The sequence below is a fragment of the Hibiscus syriacus genome, unplaced genomic scaffold (genome assembly GCF_006381635.1).
Source record: "Hibiscus syriacus cultivar Baekdansim isolate YM2019G1 unplaced genomic scaffold, ASM638163v2 tig00112215_pilon, whole genome shotgun sequence".
In the NCBI taxonomy this organism is placed as follows: Eukaryota; Viridiplantae; Streptophyta; class Magnoliopsida; order Malvales; family Malvaceae; genus Hibiscus; species Hibiscus syriacus.
Genome location: NW_024063268.1, coordinates 2,593,381 through 2,608,618, shown reverse-complemented (window position 1 = coordinate 2,608,618; position 15,238 = coordinate 2,593,381). Strand labels below are relative to the sequence as shown.

The window sequence follows — 15,238 nt, the reverse complement described above, 5'->3', positions numbered from 1 at the left end:
TACTTATTTTAAAATGATTATTTAATTTTATTTTTTTCTTTGGATCTTATTTAATGAATCTAAGGCCTTGAGCCTTAATTGGTATTGAAAATTAATGAATTTAAAATGTGATAAAAGGGGTTGAGTTTTGAATGTTATTTGATAGAGAAGAAGTTGACTTTTTCGATCCTTCTAAGCCATGACTCTTGAGGATGACAAAATGGTACCGTAGAATTAATTCACATTAATGTTAATGCGTTTGAAGTAGAGTTCCGTCTGACTTTTTTTAGTATATTTGTTCAATTTAAGGTTGTGAATTAGGACCAACACATAAATTTAAATAAAACCATCATATTCTGTAATAGAATGACCAACAAGAAAATAATGAAGGCTTAAAAAACAACAACAACAACAACAAAACCCTATTCCCATATGCAATGAGGTAAGAGGGAGGTAGGGTAGTAGGCTGCCCCCAACGCCAAGTAGAGAGCAACTTCCGTGGAAGACCTCCAGCAATCAGAAAATTAAAAATAAAGATAAAATACGATGCATGTATAAAATAAATAAATACATAGTTGAACAGACTTCATATGCAGTCTTCAAATGCGCATCTGTAATAGGAAGTAATCCCTGCAAATAAATCTCTGCGTAAAAATCTCTGCATATGGACAGAAAAGGTAAGTCCTAACTAAATTTAAAAAGAGGAAACATGAAGAGAATGATACCCAGTAGTCAGTGATAGCAAGCTACGAGAAGGTATAAACTCAAATGGGTTAAAACCTAAACTAAGGCAACACTACTCCGCTACCCTAGTTCTAAGCCTTCATAAATTCCAATGACTGAACCGTATAAAAAGTAGAAGTCATGGAAATTACTACAAAAGGCATTAAAAAAGAAGACAGAGGTGCTACACCCTATGGTTGTGGTCCACACTACTCAGCTACCCTGGTCTTAAGTCTCCATACTTTCCTGTCAGAGGTCATGTCCTCGGTAAGGGTTAAATCCTTCAAATCAGATCTCAAACAGTCTACCTACTTCCTCCTTGGTCGTCTTCTCCTTCTGGCGCCGTCGACTATAATCGACTCTACCCTCCTGACCGCATCTGACGGTTGTCGCCTAAGGACATGCCCAAATCACTGTAGTCTTCCCTCCCTCAATTTTTTGGATACAGGCACCACCCCCAAGGACATCCTAAGCGCAAAGTTTGGTGTCATGTCCCACAGAGTCCTACCACATACCCATCGAAGCATTCTCATTTCTGCGGCCTCTAACCTCCTAACGTGATCCTTCTTGATAGCCCAACATTCTGATCCATACAGCAGCGCTGGTCTTATTGCCATTCTATAAAATTTTCCCTTAAGTTTTAGAGGCACCTTCTTGTCACACAAAACTCCAGTAGCAGCCCTCCACTTTAGCCATCCCGCCTTTATACGGTGTGTAACGTCATCATCTACACCCCCATCTTTATGTATCATAGACCCTAGGTACTTGAAACAATCCTTTGAGGGGAGAACGTGTCCTTCGATGCAAACTTCTACATCTTCATCGTTTTGGTTCCCACTGAAGTTTGAACATAAATACTCTGTCTTTTTAATATTGATCCTTAGACCTTTTTCTTCCAAAGCAGTCTTCCAGGTAGCCAGTCTACTATTTAGCTCATTTTTTGTTTCAGCAACTAGGACAATGTCGTCAGCGAAAAGCATATACCATGGAACACCGTCTGGTGTCGCACAATAGATGTCGTCCATAATCAAGGCGAAGATGTAAGGGCTAAGAGCCGACCCCTGGTGGAGTCCGATTTTCACCGAGAATGCCTCGGTGTCGCCAACTGTAGTCCTGACGTATGTAGTAGATCTACAGTACATATCACAAATCGTTCGGATATAAGCAATTTGGATCCGTCTCGTTTCCAAGGTCGTCCAGATCGTATCGCGGGGTACGTTATCATACACCTTCTCAAGGTCAATGAATGACATGTGAAGATCTTTATTTTTTTCCCTATATTTCTCCATAAGCCGTCGAAGTAGATGAATCGCCTCCGTAGTAGACCTGTCTGGCATAAAGCCAAATTGGTTTTTTGAAACCCTACTAACCTGTCTCAACCTAGCCTCTATCACCCTTTCCCATAGCTTCATGGTATGACTGAGTAGTTTAATAACTATGTAGTTACCACAACATTGGGGATCTCCTTTATTCTTATAGATTGGTATAACTGTCGACTCTCTCCACTCCTCTGGCATCTTGGCAGTCTCTAAAATAATATTAAAGATGTTGGTCAACCACTTAACTCCCTCTTCTCCTAAGGTCAACCACACAGTGATAGGAATTTGATTTGGACCGACAGCTTTGTCCTTCCCCATCTTTCTAAGGGCCATTTTGACTTCCTCAATCCCAATCCTACTTGTAGGGCAGTCATTGGCCGTAGTATGATGGTCGGCTGACACATCAACGTTACTATCTCTATAGGGAGAGACACCATTATTAAATAAGCCAAAGAAGTAACTACCCCAAGCCCTCTTAATATCATGATCTTTCATAAAAAGAACAACATTGTTGTCCTTAATAAACCTAATGCTACCTAGATCCTTTTTCCTATTCTCTCTAAATTTTGCAAGCCTGAAGATGTCGTTTTGTCCTTCCTTGGTGTCTAATCTCTTATACATTTCCTCATATGCCTTATTCTTTGCTTTAGCCACTCTTTTCTTGGCTACCCGCTTTGCCTCCTTGTATCTTTGTTTAGCTCTCGATCTTTCTTCGTCATCATTACATTGTAGCAACTCCTTGAAGAAAGTTTGCTTTGTCTTAACCTTAGTTTGGACTTCGTCGTTCCACCACCACGATTCTTTATGTTCCTTGACCTTCCCTGTCGACAACTCAAGGATGTTTTTGCCCACCTCTCTGATGGAATTTGGCATATTATTCCATAACATATCTGTATTATTTGAGTTTGTAGTTCCAAAACCTATATGAGACAAAACCTTACTCCTAAAGTCATCAGCTGTCGCTTCATGTAAGTGCTTCCAAAGGATCCTAGGGTTACCTAGTTTAGCTTTCCTATGAGTGCTCCCCTCGTTGCGTACGCGGAACACCAAAACCAACAATCTGTGTTGTGATGCATATGCCTCTTCAGGGTACACCTTACAGTCAATGCAAGCTCATCGATCCCGATTTCGAACCAGTATGTAGTCGATTCGGGTACAATGTCCCCCGCTATGGAACGTAATCAAGTTTACATCTCTCTTGTTAAAGAAGGAGTTAGTGACCGCCATATCGTGTGCAGTAGCAAATTCAAGCAACGTACGCCCCTTATTGTTCCTACTACCAAAAACTAAAACCCCCATGAACACCGTCATACCCGTCGATTTCGCTACCTATATGGCCATTGAAGTCACCCCCTATGCAAACTCTCTGGTCCTCTGGAATGCTCCTAAGTACATCATCTAACGAATCCCAGAAGCAACGTTTTTCCCCCTCCCTTAGGCCAACGTGTGGGGCGTACACTGAAAGGACATTCACCACTTCCGCTTCTATAATAACCTTAATCATCATGATCCTATCACGATATCTAGAAACTTCAACTACATTTTTCCTTGAGCCTAGAGGATACCAAGATACTCACCCCATTTCTAGCGTTATCTACGCCTGAATACCACAACTTGTACCCGTTACACTCTTTGGCGCGAGCCCCTTTCCACCTAGTCTCTTGAATACATGCAAAATCTATTTTCCTATTACTTAGTACGTCGGTCAGCTCCAACAGCCTAGCATTTAATGTGCCTACATTCAACATACAAACTCTAAGTCTAGTCTCCTTGACATCACTCTGTCGAGCCCGCCCCCTATACGCCCTATGGGATCTAAAAGAAGGACATGACCTCAAGTAATCATCTATAGCCGAATCTATGAGGAACTATGAAAATAGAATAATATTGATTTTTATTATTATGCGAGGGTAAAAATTTATGAATATTTAATTGCTAAAAGCCTAGTGTTAAAAGGGGAGAAAAAAGAATAATATTGATTGTTAATTTATAAAATACGTTCTAATGTTTCCTGTTAATTTCAAAACTTTTTTTTTTTTTACAAAAATTTGAATTGAATACTAAGTTTATTGGTAGTAATTAGGTTACTAATGATAATAAGTAAGTTTATTAACAATTATAAGGTAAATTACGTAAAACACTAGCATAGCACGTTTAAATACCTGGCCGACCACTATATGTACCTGGCCGGCAAGTAGAAAGTAGTTTCTATTTTCCGGTGGGATTTTTTTCGGCGAAGGCTCTGCTGTGGAATTTTAATGTGGTTGCCGGTAACGTTCACCTGCAAAAAGCACAAGCAACTCCAACGAATATTGAGAGAGAGTTTGAATAAAGGAAATTTATTTGTCTTCTGCACTAAACCAAACACACTAAAACACACAAGCTTGGATTTAACTCCAAATCCGATATAGATCAAGCAAACATGATGAAGATTGAACCTATATAGCAACTCATAAGACAATGAAATTCAAATTAGAGCGTAAATCTGAATCAAAATTGAAAACCAAAAACAGATCGGAACTCTAATTTTCACAAAAATATGGAATCTGCTTGGTGAATTCAACAAAGAGAGAGATCAAAACAGTTGGACAATAAAACAAGAGAGTGCCCGAGGCTACAATAGTACAACATAATTGTTCAAATTTAAAAGCATACACCAGAGAGTAGGATTACAAAGGGATTGAAGCAGCATTTACAATTCTTAAAAAAGTCAAAGGGATTCATCAATCACAAATGTAGGTTGTTCCAATGTCAAATCCTTCATTTCTGCATAATTAAGTTACTCCTCTCTTTGGACTAACCGGATGGGATATATCTTACACTTTTTACTGTAGGTCTGTTTGACTCATAATATTAGGCACAACATAATTTTTCTTTTTTTGATTAAGATTAGGCACAACACAAACATAAAATACCAATCCTGCAAACAATCATAACAAGTCGAGGGCTATAAAGCATTAGTGACCACACTGGTGCAAAACTTGAACTGCACTTTAGCTTCACATAGATTAACCGTCGACTAGAATATTCCAATGCTGTAAACTAGACTACCACAAGATATACAATAGCCAATGATGGTGAAGACTCAAACATCTGATATGACTTGGTAATGTGGTTATTACGAGAAATTTGTCAGTAACACAACAGATGGAGATTACAGGATTAGAGCACCTAAATTGTATTAACCTAAATCATTTACTATTTACATTTTTTCATCTTTTCGGACTCATCAGCTGATGCTACCTCCTCTTCCAGTTCAAATGCATCAATCTTCGCAAAATAGGCTCTCTGCCTGTCAATGAAATCTTGGGGTAAGTCATGCTTGTAAGCATATACCTTGGCCTTCTCTCGGTGTTGTTTCTGTGATCATGACATAAACCAACATGCACGGTTCAATGCATATTAACAACATTATCTTCGGGTATGCATATGATTATGGAAGAAAAAAGCTCCAAAGAGACAAAAGTACGATACGACTTGATGCAAAACAAAACAACAACATACTATAACCTATTAGTAACAATATAACTAAAGCAAAAATGCTTTCAATACTGTTTGCTAACCATTGTGTCGATATTTCTGAAACTTGATACTGATAGAGGTAATCATGGCAAGGAATTCAATACACAGTGTGAGTCATCCATAAACACTTTTGATCAAATTGTGGGCTTTATATACAGATCCAAAAGATTTTAAAGAGCTTTTGAAAGAAAAAATTGTCTCAATGAAGGCCAAAAATTCACAAACCAAAGATCAATAGCATGATTATCTATTCAATATAAATTAGATTAAGAAACTAGGGGAATCTTCAAACAAACCTTTCTACAAGGCATCGGACATGATTTGGAAAGACCAATATCACCATCTCCATATGTTTTCTTCCTATATGAAAGACAAGGAGAAACAGCATTAATAGTTGAAACCAAGGGAAAACATTCAATGGCAGATCATCATAATCTGATCAAACGTTAAGTAACAGAGATCTTCCGGATTAATGAAATGGAAAACAAACATAGTGGTTAACATTGACAACAGAAAGTATTACATGTGAATAAATTTGAGCAAAGAAATTAAATTATCTGACTACGCAAGAATGTAATTTTCAATACCCAAGTATTTCATGTTATCACAACATACAAATTCAAAGATCATTAACTTTGACACCCAAATAATTTTGCTCCAAATTCATTTTCTCAATGCTGAAAGAAAAGTTAATTTACAAAATAACGTCGACTTTTGTAGACAGATGTTAAAAATCACAGGCATCTAAAGCAAAACTGTATCAAAACTGACTTTCAGCCCATCAGTCACTATCTCCAAGGAGACTCAATAATGAAAGTAAGAGGAAGATATTGAAGATAAGAGAATATATGAAATTAGCTAAACCAATTTCAAAATTAAGTCAGGCCTTTATCTTTCTACTTTCTATTGTCAAATATGGTCAAACTATCAAAACCCCAAACATTTGGTACAGTTGATCAACAAAACTTCTATGGCACTCATATAAGTACTGTCACGGTGTCACCTGAAGCCAAACCACCTAAAGTGCTGAGAGTTAATGCTGAAGATCATTTCAGTCATTTAAGTAATTACTAGAATATGGCTACTTAGAACAAGGAAAATACTATCTGATAGCATCAAAGGCTACCATACCATGACATTGATAATCAATCCATTTATTCTTTTAATTATGCTATGCTGACACATTTCAATCACCCTTGGTCTTCTAGAGTTATCAAGTACTAATTGTTATCCAAGGACCAAGTACAAAACCTGATTAAAAGGAAATCACCTTAGGTTTGGCATCCTTGTTTCAAGAGAGCAACTCGAAGGCTCCATAATCCCCTTCCCATTGTTCTTCCTTTTTTCAGCAGTCTGCCTCCTTTTGTAAACCGTAGACAACTCGGAAAGTAAAGAATCACCATCGCCTAAAAACAAACCCATACATACAACCCATTAGACCAAAAATACATGCATAATCCATAAAACTAGGGACCAAAATGGTTGAGAAAACATAGATCACCAACTTCCACACTATTTTCAACTATGTTTCTATATAGTTTTATAGTTGAAAACAGTACTCATCGGATAAGCGGATACTTTCTAGAATCTAGATAACTATATTCATTCATGCAGTGTAGGTTTCATTAAAACGAAGCAGATGAAAACTAGAAACTCAATTATTCAAATTCATCGAATAATCGTAAAAGCAATTCTATTATATATAGCTTTCATTGAGCATAGAGATAAAACCCAATAAGCTCTATTGATGCGAAAATGTTAAATCAATTTATTAGAATTAAAACATCAAGATCCACATGAAGAACTAAAAAACTCTAGAAAACCAGTGATTACAAAACCAAAACCCCATATTGAAATCAAGTCAAAACCCATAAAATAAAATCCGAGAATCCATCAAAATCACCTGAAACAGAAGGAGTTTTGGGCGGCGGAGATATGGTTGGGCTAGGGTTTTCCTCGTTACTTGGACCTTTTACCTTGTCTTCCTTATTCTTCTTGTCATTTTTATGATTAGCATTCATTGGGGATGCGGTTGCAGTAAAAATAGCGTTAGAGTTAAGATCTGCATTGGGGTTGTCGTTGAAAAGGGATTTAAGAGGCCAGGAGTGTGAAGATTTGGTTTGGGGTTTAATTGAAGAAGAGGATAAGACTGAAGAAGGCAGAGATGATGGAGTTGTGTTGCTGAGATCAGTGAAGGGTTTTCTTTTGCTGGGTTCTCTTCTTGATTTCGTTGCTTCCATTTTTGCCGAGAGCTCTTCAGCTTCAATTCCCGTGGACGAGTGCAGCGATCAAGAAGATTGTTCTGGGTTGGCGGGAAAACTTCTCTCCCTTCTTTGGGTTAATATACTTTTATTGGGCCATGAAGATCTGGAATTTGGTGATGGACTTAATGAATGGGCTGCTCTTTTCTTGGGTTTCATAAATGGGTTTCATTAGGGTGTTCTAATTGTTAATTAGTCACCGACCGAACCAAATTAATCTAAAACGAATTAATCAAACTTATTTTCTTAAATTTTGATTGAATTGATTTTTTTAAAAATTATTAATAAAACCAACTAAAGCACGGTTAATTCAGCCGGTAACCAAATTAATAGAATCTTTTTTATAAATGTTTTTAATCAAATTAATTTGAATACAATAGAGTTTTTTTAGTTAAAATTTGATTGAGTCTTGAAAGTTTAATGGCTACAGTGTAATTAAAAAATAGTTGGATCTTAATCCTTAATGGATTGGAGCTTAAAATATATAAAATATATATTATATTTAATATTTTCAATTAATTAACTAATTTCGAATCGAATTAACCAATAATCAAACTTTTAAGTTTTCTTAACATTTAACCGATATAACTTCAAATTAACTAACCGATTAACCGAATCAAATTTTGATTAATTCAGTTAAAACCAAATAATGAACGTCCCTAAGTTTCATTGACTTGTTTTTGTCACCCATGCACGTTATCTTAGGTTGTACTTGTGTGTGTATATATAAGGATGGACCGAGGAGTCTGGCAGAGTGGTCATATTTATAAGAATTTTAAATTGTTATATAATTTAAATATTTTTTATTGATAAATTATTTTTATTTTTTTAATTTTATAAATTTATTTTTAATATAAAATTATGTATTTATCCCTGTAAATTCATGTGAATATTCATATTGAATGAATTAATAAATTTTGGTAAGAAGGTTGTGAATTAATAAATTTTGGTGAAAGATTGGAAGGCAACACATTGCCTTGCACATCCTTGCTGCTGTGATGTTGGAAAGTCTTTTTCTTCTTCCTAACTTTTCCCGTTTGAAAACTCTAAACACATCCCCTAACCAACAACTCCATCCTTTTTCTTGCATTCTAAATTCATTCATCCATTGTACTCTTCTGCCCTTCCAATAATTCATTTATATTCTTATACACCTATATTTGCATACAACATAACTGAACTATAGGTGTTCGTAGGATAATTAGGAAAGGTAATGGGTCGGGTTAGGTCGGATTTTCGGTCCATTTAATTTGATCCAAATATATATATATATATATATATATATATATATCCTCCACTCAGAATTTAATTCGACTTGGATTTAAGATGACTTCATCCAACCCAAAACTCAATCTGTCTTTTTGAGATAAAACTTGAACTTGACCTAACTTAACCCGATACAAATATATTTATAAAAGACTAATAAAATAGGGATCTAATTAAAAACTAATATAGAGAGGGGTATTACTAAATTATCCCTAAATATATAAGAATTACATTATTTTTCGGGTCAATTCGAGTATTTTTCATCATAAACCCAAACTTAACCCAACTCAAACTTATCCTCTAAAAAATTGACCTGACCTAAACCTAGACTTTAAAAAAAAGTCGATCTAATAAGATTGAGTTCAATCATAACCTGTCAAGTTCATGTATTGTGTGTCCCTAATCATAACTACCATATTTCAAATCCATAATAACATGAATTTAAAAAGAGAAATTTTCATTATTTTTTTATTTTTTATTATATTAATAAATTGATGTTTAAAAATTAAAAAAAATATTATACAAATTATAATAAAATAATTCTTCACACATATCATAATATATTTTAGACATAATGTTAAAATTAGTCTCTAATGTTTATTAAAATAGTCATTTTGACACTTATTTTTTAGAGCATTTTAACCATCAACGTTACATTTTGGGTAAAAGAAAAAATTATCTATGAATAAAAACTATTACTTAACAAAGGACAAAACACTAAAAGAAATGTCTTTTACCTTAAAATAAAATATTGATGACCAAAATATTCTAAAAATGAAGAATAAGGGACAAAGTTATAATTAATTTTATTTATTTTATAATGTAAAAGTAATTATTTTATAGTTAAAAGTATTACAATATATTATTTTTTATTTACTTGAATTTAAAACATTCATAAAAAATATTTTGAAACTTTTTCAAATGATATTTGAAATTTATAAAACAAAATTATTTTATCAAAATAAAATAAAAATATCTTAAAACTTAAAGTTAATATGAAAAATCTGAAAAATGAGACTAACCGAAAAAATCGGTGGACTATATCAATAATAAATTATAATTATTATTTAAGATTAGTTATCAATAAAAGTGTTTCAGTTATATATAAATTAAATTTTATATTTAATTACTCTTCTTTTTATATATATATATATATATATATATATAGGAGCGTTTGGAAGGGTGGATTTGTCATTTGATTTAAAATAAAATAAAATAAAATAAAATAATATGGGAAGCCCCCATCATATGTTAGTTAGATTTATCATGGTAATCAACATCAATAAAATAAGGTATAACAAACTTCCATCATTATCAGCCAACAATTCTTTTAATTTAAAGCTTCAAATAAAGAACTCACATCTTCTTCTTCTGCAAAATCACAACTCTTTCCCTTCTTCTTCTTGCTCTGCACATTAACTGAAAAAGTAGCAGGTAAAAAATGGATTGTTCAATTTGCAGTTCAATGCCATTTATTCTAAGGCCTCCAAGGAATACAATATGTGGGGCTTGCTATGAAGGAGCAAGAAATGTAATCACTTTGATGAACAAGCTCGAAATTGATCATCACTGTAAATCACCACATACTACTCCCACTGCATCTTCTTCACCCAATTCTTGTAAGGCAAGCAACCTCTTCTTTCAAGTTTTCTTCTTTTTCTTTTTCTTTCTATGCGACGTGGATATTAAAATCTGACTTTTCTTTGGTTAACGATCCATTTTATTCATATTGCATACCCTAAAATTTTATTTGTGTTCACCTCATTGAAAATGTCATCAGACCTCCTAACTTTAGTTAATTTTGATTGTTCTCTTATTTTTTATTGTTAATTATAGTTTATTTCTTTTTTTACTATTATACTTTACCACTTTGAATTGGTATTATGGTTCACTGGTTGTTAATATATGTGTTCACTCTCAAAAATATTTCCGGATCGATCATTATTTATATGGTGACCTAGAATTAATGCATCTCATAATTTCTTTTACAATTTCATAATTCCATGGCTGCCAATATATGTGATTTGTTTTGTGCATATTAGCAACAGCCACTTGGGAATCTTAGCAAATGGATAACAAACATGAAGGAGATAGAAGAAGATCTGAACAAGAAAATAAGCTTCTTGAGTGGACTTATTGTTGCTTTTAGAGATCAAATTCACACTGATATTCAGCTCAAACCTGGAAACGATGGTCCTACCATACCAGCACACAGGGCTTTACTTGTAATTCCCTCTCTTTCTTCATTTTGCTATTTTATAAATAATCTCGTATGATTACAAGATAGTATTTGTTCAAAATTTTCTTAACCTATGACAACGCACACACCCAGACTTGTAATTGTGCTTGGGCGGAAGGACCTTTGCCTAAACACCTTCCTGCCCAAACCACCTAGTGTTTTATTTTTGTTTTGATCATTTAATTATTTTTGTTTAAAATTATACTTAACGTTATATTTTTTTCTTTTTTGATTATTTAACATTAAAAAATTAACGGTAATACTGATGTGACATTTAAATTATTCTTTCACTTTTCACTTAATTATTCTTTTGTTATTTTTGAAAAAAAATAAAGAAGGATGAAATCGAACATAGACCCTCCTAAAAAAAAGGTCATATTGTTTTGTTTGAGTAATTGTATGTTTAATAAAATTTATTAATGTTTTATATTTAAAATTTAATGTATTTATGAGATAGTTTATTGAACCTAATAAAGAAAATAAGTTCCAAGAAAATATTTATTTTTGCTTGTCATTATATTTCATTTTTTCGATATTTGTTATTAGAGGTCTAACTTTTATGTTCGTCCCGTACCACTAAAATCTCACAGAGGGATCTACTCACACACTGCAATTGCAACTGCTTAAATCGGAATCCTCTAGAAAGAACAATATTCTCTTTTACAACTGACTTATTTATTTTATTTTTTTAACGTATACAGATTATGCATATCTAAACGTCAGATTTATTGACTTAAATTATAGGCAGCGAGATCAGAGATATTCAGGAACATGCTGGATTCAGACGACTGCAAAGCTCCACCAAGTGATACAATTACTCTACCAGAGTTGAACACTGAAGAACTTGAATCTCTTCTTGAGTTTCTTTACAGTGGAAACCTGGATTCGGACAAACTCGAGAAACATGTCTACTCGTTGTTCGTCGCCGCCGATAAGTACGAGATCCCCTACTTGCAGGATTTCTGCGAAAGATACATGTTGTGCTCACTGAATGCTTCCAATGTTCTTGAAATCATAGAGATCTCTGATGTTTGTTCCAACAAGACATTGAAGGAGACAGCGTTGAACTTCATTGTTAGAAACATGGAGGACATTGTTTTTTCGGGCAAGTACGATGTGTTTGCACCCAAGAATCCTCACCTAGGTTTGCAGATTACAAGGGCGTTCTTAATGGATGCCAAAACCAAAAGAATTAATGGAGTCTGATTATCATCTTGTTAATTTTCTTTTGGAAAATTTATTAATCACCAAGAATGTATAGAATACATCTTTACATGCAGTTATGCAAAGCAATAAAATTATGATTTCAAGAACTGATGATTTAATTCTTTTCACTTTTAATTTGCCAATAATGTCAACTTTATTCATTACTATTCAACTTAAAATTATTATCCTTTATCAGAATTTAATGTTATGATTTATATATATATATATATATAAAACTGCATTGAGTAGCTTGATTGAGTTGGCAAATGTTAATTATTAGGCCTAGCCAATAAATAAAAAGTTGGATTGTTTATAATTAAAATGAAACCAAAAGTTGGGTTTTTATAATAAAAATGAAAGGAAAACTTTCAATTATAAACTAAGAAACTTAGAAGTTGAATTTATTGAATGATTTCTGTAGTAAAAGGGAATCTTGAAAATTAATAGAATTGGATAGTTCGGATGGGTAGTCGAACCGAATTCTATAAAATTGGTTTTAAAAATTTACTTTTGAAAAATATCTTATAAGGTAAATTGAGAGTTGGATAAATTTAAGATTTAGTGAAATTTAGAGATATTATGAAGAGTTGGACCAAAAAGAATTTTATTAAAATTTATTAATCTGATTTGTGAAGTTAGTTATGACTAAATTGGAAGAGGAACAATCTTGTAAGCCCATATGGACAAATTTCACCATTTTATCTATACGTTCAGAAATCGTCAACCGAAATAGAAGATGATTTGAAAAACAGAATAAGTTTCTTAAGCGGATTTATGGGGTAGTTCTGCGGCGCGGCGCTTAAAAAACGGTTAATATACGGCGTGATCTGTTAAATAAGTGATCGGTTAAAATTTAGACCGGTTATGTTATATTATTTAACCGGAAATATTATAAAGTACAATAACATACTAGATAGCGCTTATATAATGTAATAGGTAGCGCTTATATTTACTTATTTTATAAGTAAACTGGTATATTTATACCGATAGCATTACAAATTTACCTATTACATTATAATATGTTGAAAGTGTTCATACTTTTTATAAAAAGGATCGATACTTTGTTTAAAGTTATGTAATTTATGTTTCAATTTTTTTTAATAGTGTTTCATGTTTTCCACCTACAATATTAATTTAATAATTTCATTTGCACAAAAAATTATTTGATTGTTTTGATATTGTATAAAATAATATTTAGAATTTTTAATTTAATAATAATATATATCGTAACGTAAAAAATAAATCATTAGACGCCTATAATTACTAAATTAATATCTTAAAGGTCACTCAAAAGATAACCTTAAATTAATGTTTTCCACAGTGAAAAAAGTATAGACACTTTTATAAAAATGATAAATACTTTACAATATAACCACTACCTATTACATTATATAAACGATACCTATTACATTATATAAGCGCTACCTATTACATCATATTTTTACCTATTATATTGAAAGTGTTCATACTTTTTATAAAAAGGATCGATACTTTGTTTAAAGTTATGTAATTTATGTTTCAATTTTTTTTAATAGTGTTTCATGTTTTCCACCTACAATATTAATTTAATAATTTTATTTACACAAAAAATTATTTGATTGTTTTGATATTTTATAAAATAATATTTAGAATTTAAATTTAACAATAATATATATCGTAACGTAAAAAATAAATCATTAGACGCCTATAATTACTAAATTAATATCTTAAAACTCACTCAAAAGATAACATTAAATTAATGTTTTCCACAGTGAAAAAAGTATAGACACTTTTATAAAAATGATAGATACTTTACAATATAACCACTACCTATTACATTATATAAACGATACCTATTACATTATATAAGCGCTACCTATTACATCATATTTTTACCTATTATATTGAAAGTGCCCATACTTTTTATAAAAAGGATCGATACTTTGTTTAAAGTTATGTAATTTATGTTTCAATTTTTTTAATAGTGTTTCATGTTTTCCACCTACAATATTAATTTAATAATTTCATTTACACAAAAAATATTTGATTGTTTTGATATTTTATAAAATAATATTTAGAATTTAAATTTAACAATAATATATATCGTAACGTAAAAAATAAATCATTAGACGCCTATAATTACTAAATTAATATCTTAAAACTCACTCAAAAGATAACATTAAATTAATGTTTTCCACAGTAAAAAAAGTATAGACACTTTTATAAAAAGGATAGATACTTTACAATATAACCACTACCTATTACATTATATAAACGATACCTATTACATTATATAAGCGCTACCTATTACATCATATTTTTACCTATTATATTGAAAGTGTCCATACTTTTTATAAAAAGGATCGATACTTTATTTAAAGTTATGTAATTTATGTTTCAATTTTTTTTAATAGTGTTTCATGTTTTCCACCTACAATATTAATTTAATAATTTCATTTACACAAAAAATTATTTGATTGTTTTGATATTTTATAAAATAATATTTAGAATTTAAATTTAACAATAATATATATCGTAACGTAAAAAATAAATCATTAGACGCCTATAATTACTAAATTAATATCTTAAAACTCACTTAAAAGATAACCTTAAATTAATGTTTTCCACAGTGAAAAAAGTATAGACACTTTTATAAAAAGGATAGATACTTTACAATATAACCACTACCTATTACATTATATAAACGATACCTATTACATTATATAAGCGCTACCTATTACATC

The 15,238-nt window shown here is 32.0% G+C and overlaps 2 protein-coding genes across 2 annotated transcripts; one reads left to right on the top strand and one right to left on the bottom strand.

The window, feature by feature from the left end:
• Positions 1 to 5,024: 5,024 nt before the first annotated feature.
• On the bottom strand, positions 5,025 to 7,850 carry LOC120175779. Its single transcript, XM_039182340.1, has 4 exons — positions 7,447 to 7,850; positions 6,814 to 6,949; positions 5,840 to 5,903; positions 5,025 to 5,381 (listed from the first exon to the last, which is right to left on the bottom strand). Exons 1-4 carry the CDS (start codon positions 7,781 to 7,783, stop codon positions 5,220 to 5,222), a joined length of 699 nt encoding a protein of 232 aa, XP_039038271.1. The 5' UTR covers positions 7,784 to 7,850; the 3' UTR covers positions 5,025 to 5,219.
• A 2,615-nt stretch (positions 7,851 to 10,465) lies between these two features.
• LOC120175761 (BTB/POZ domain-containing protein At3g56230-like) lies at positions 10,466 to 12,553 on the top strand. The gene is made up of 3 exons (XM_039182325.1): positions 10,466 to 10,694; positions 11,119 to 11,295; positions 12,054 to 12,553. Exons 1-3 carry the CDS (start codon positions 10,512 to 10,514, stop codon positions 12,513 to 12,515), a joined length of 822 nt encoding a protein of 273 aa, XP_039038256.1. The 5' UTR covers positions 10,466 to 10,511; the 3' UTR covers positions 12,516 to 12,553.
• Positions 12,554 to 15,238: the final 2,685 nt, after the last annotated feature.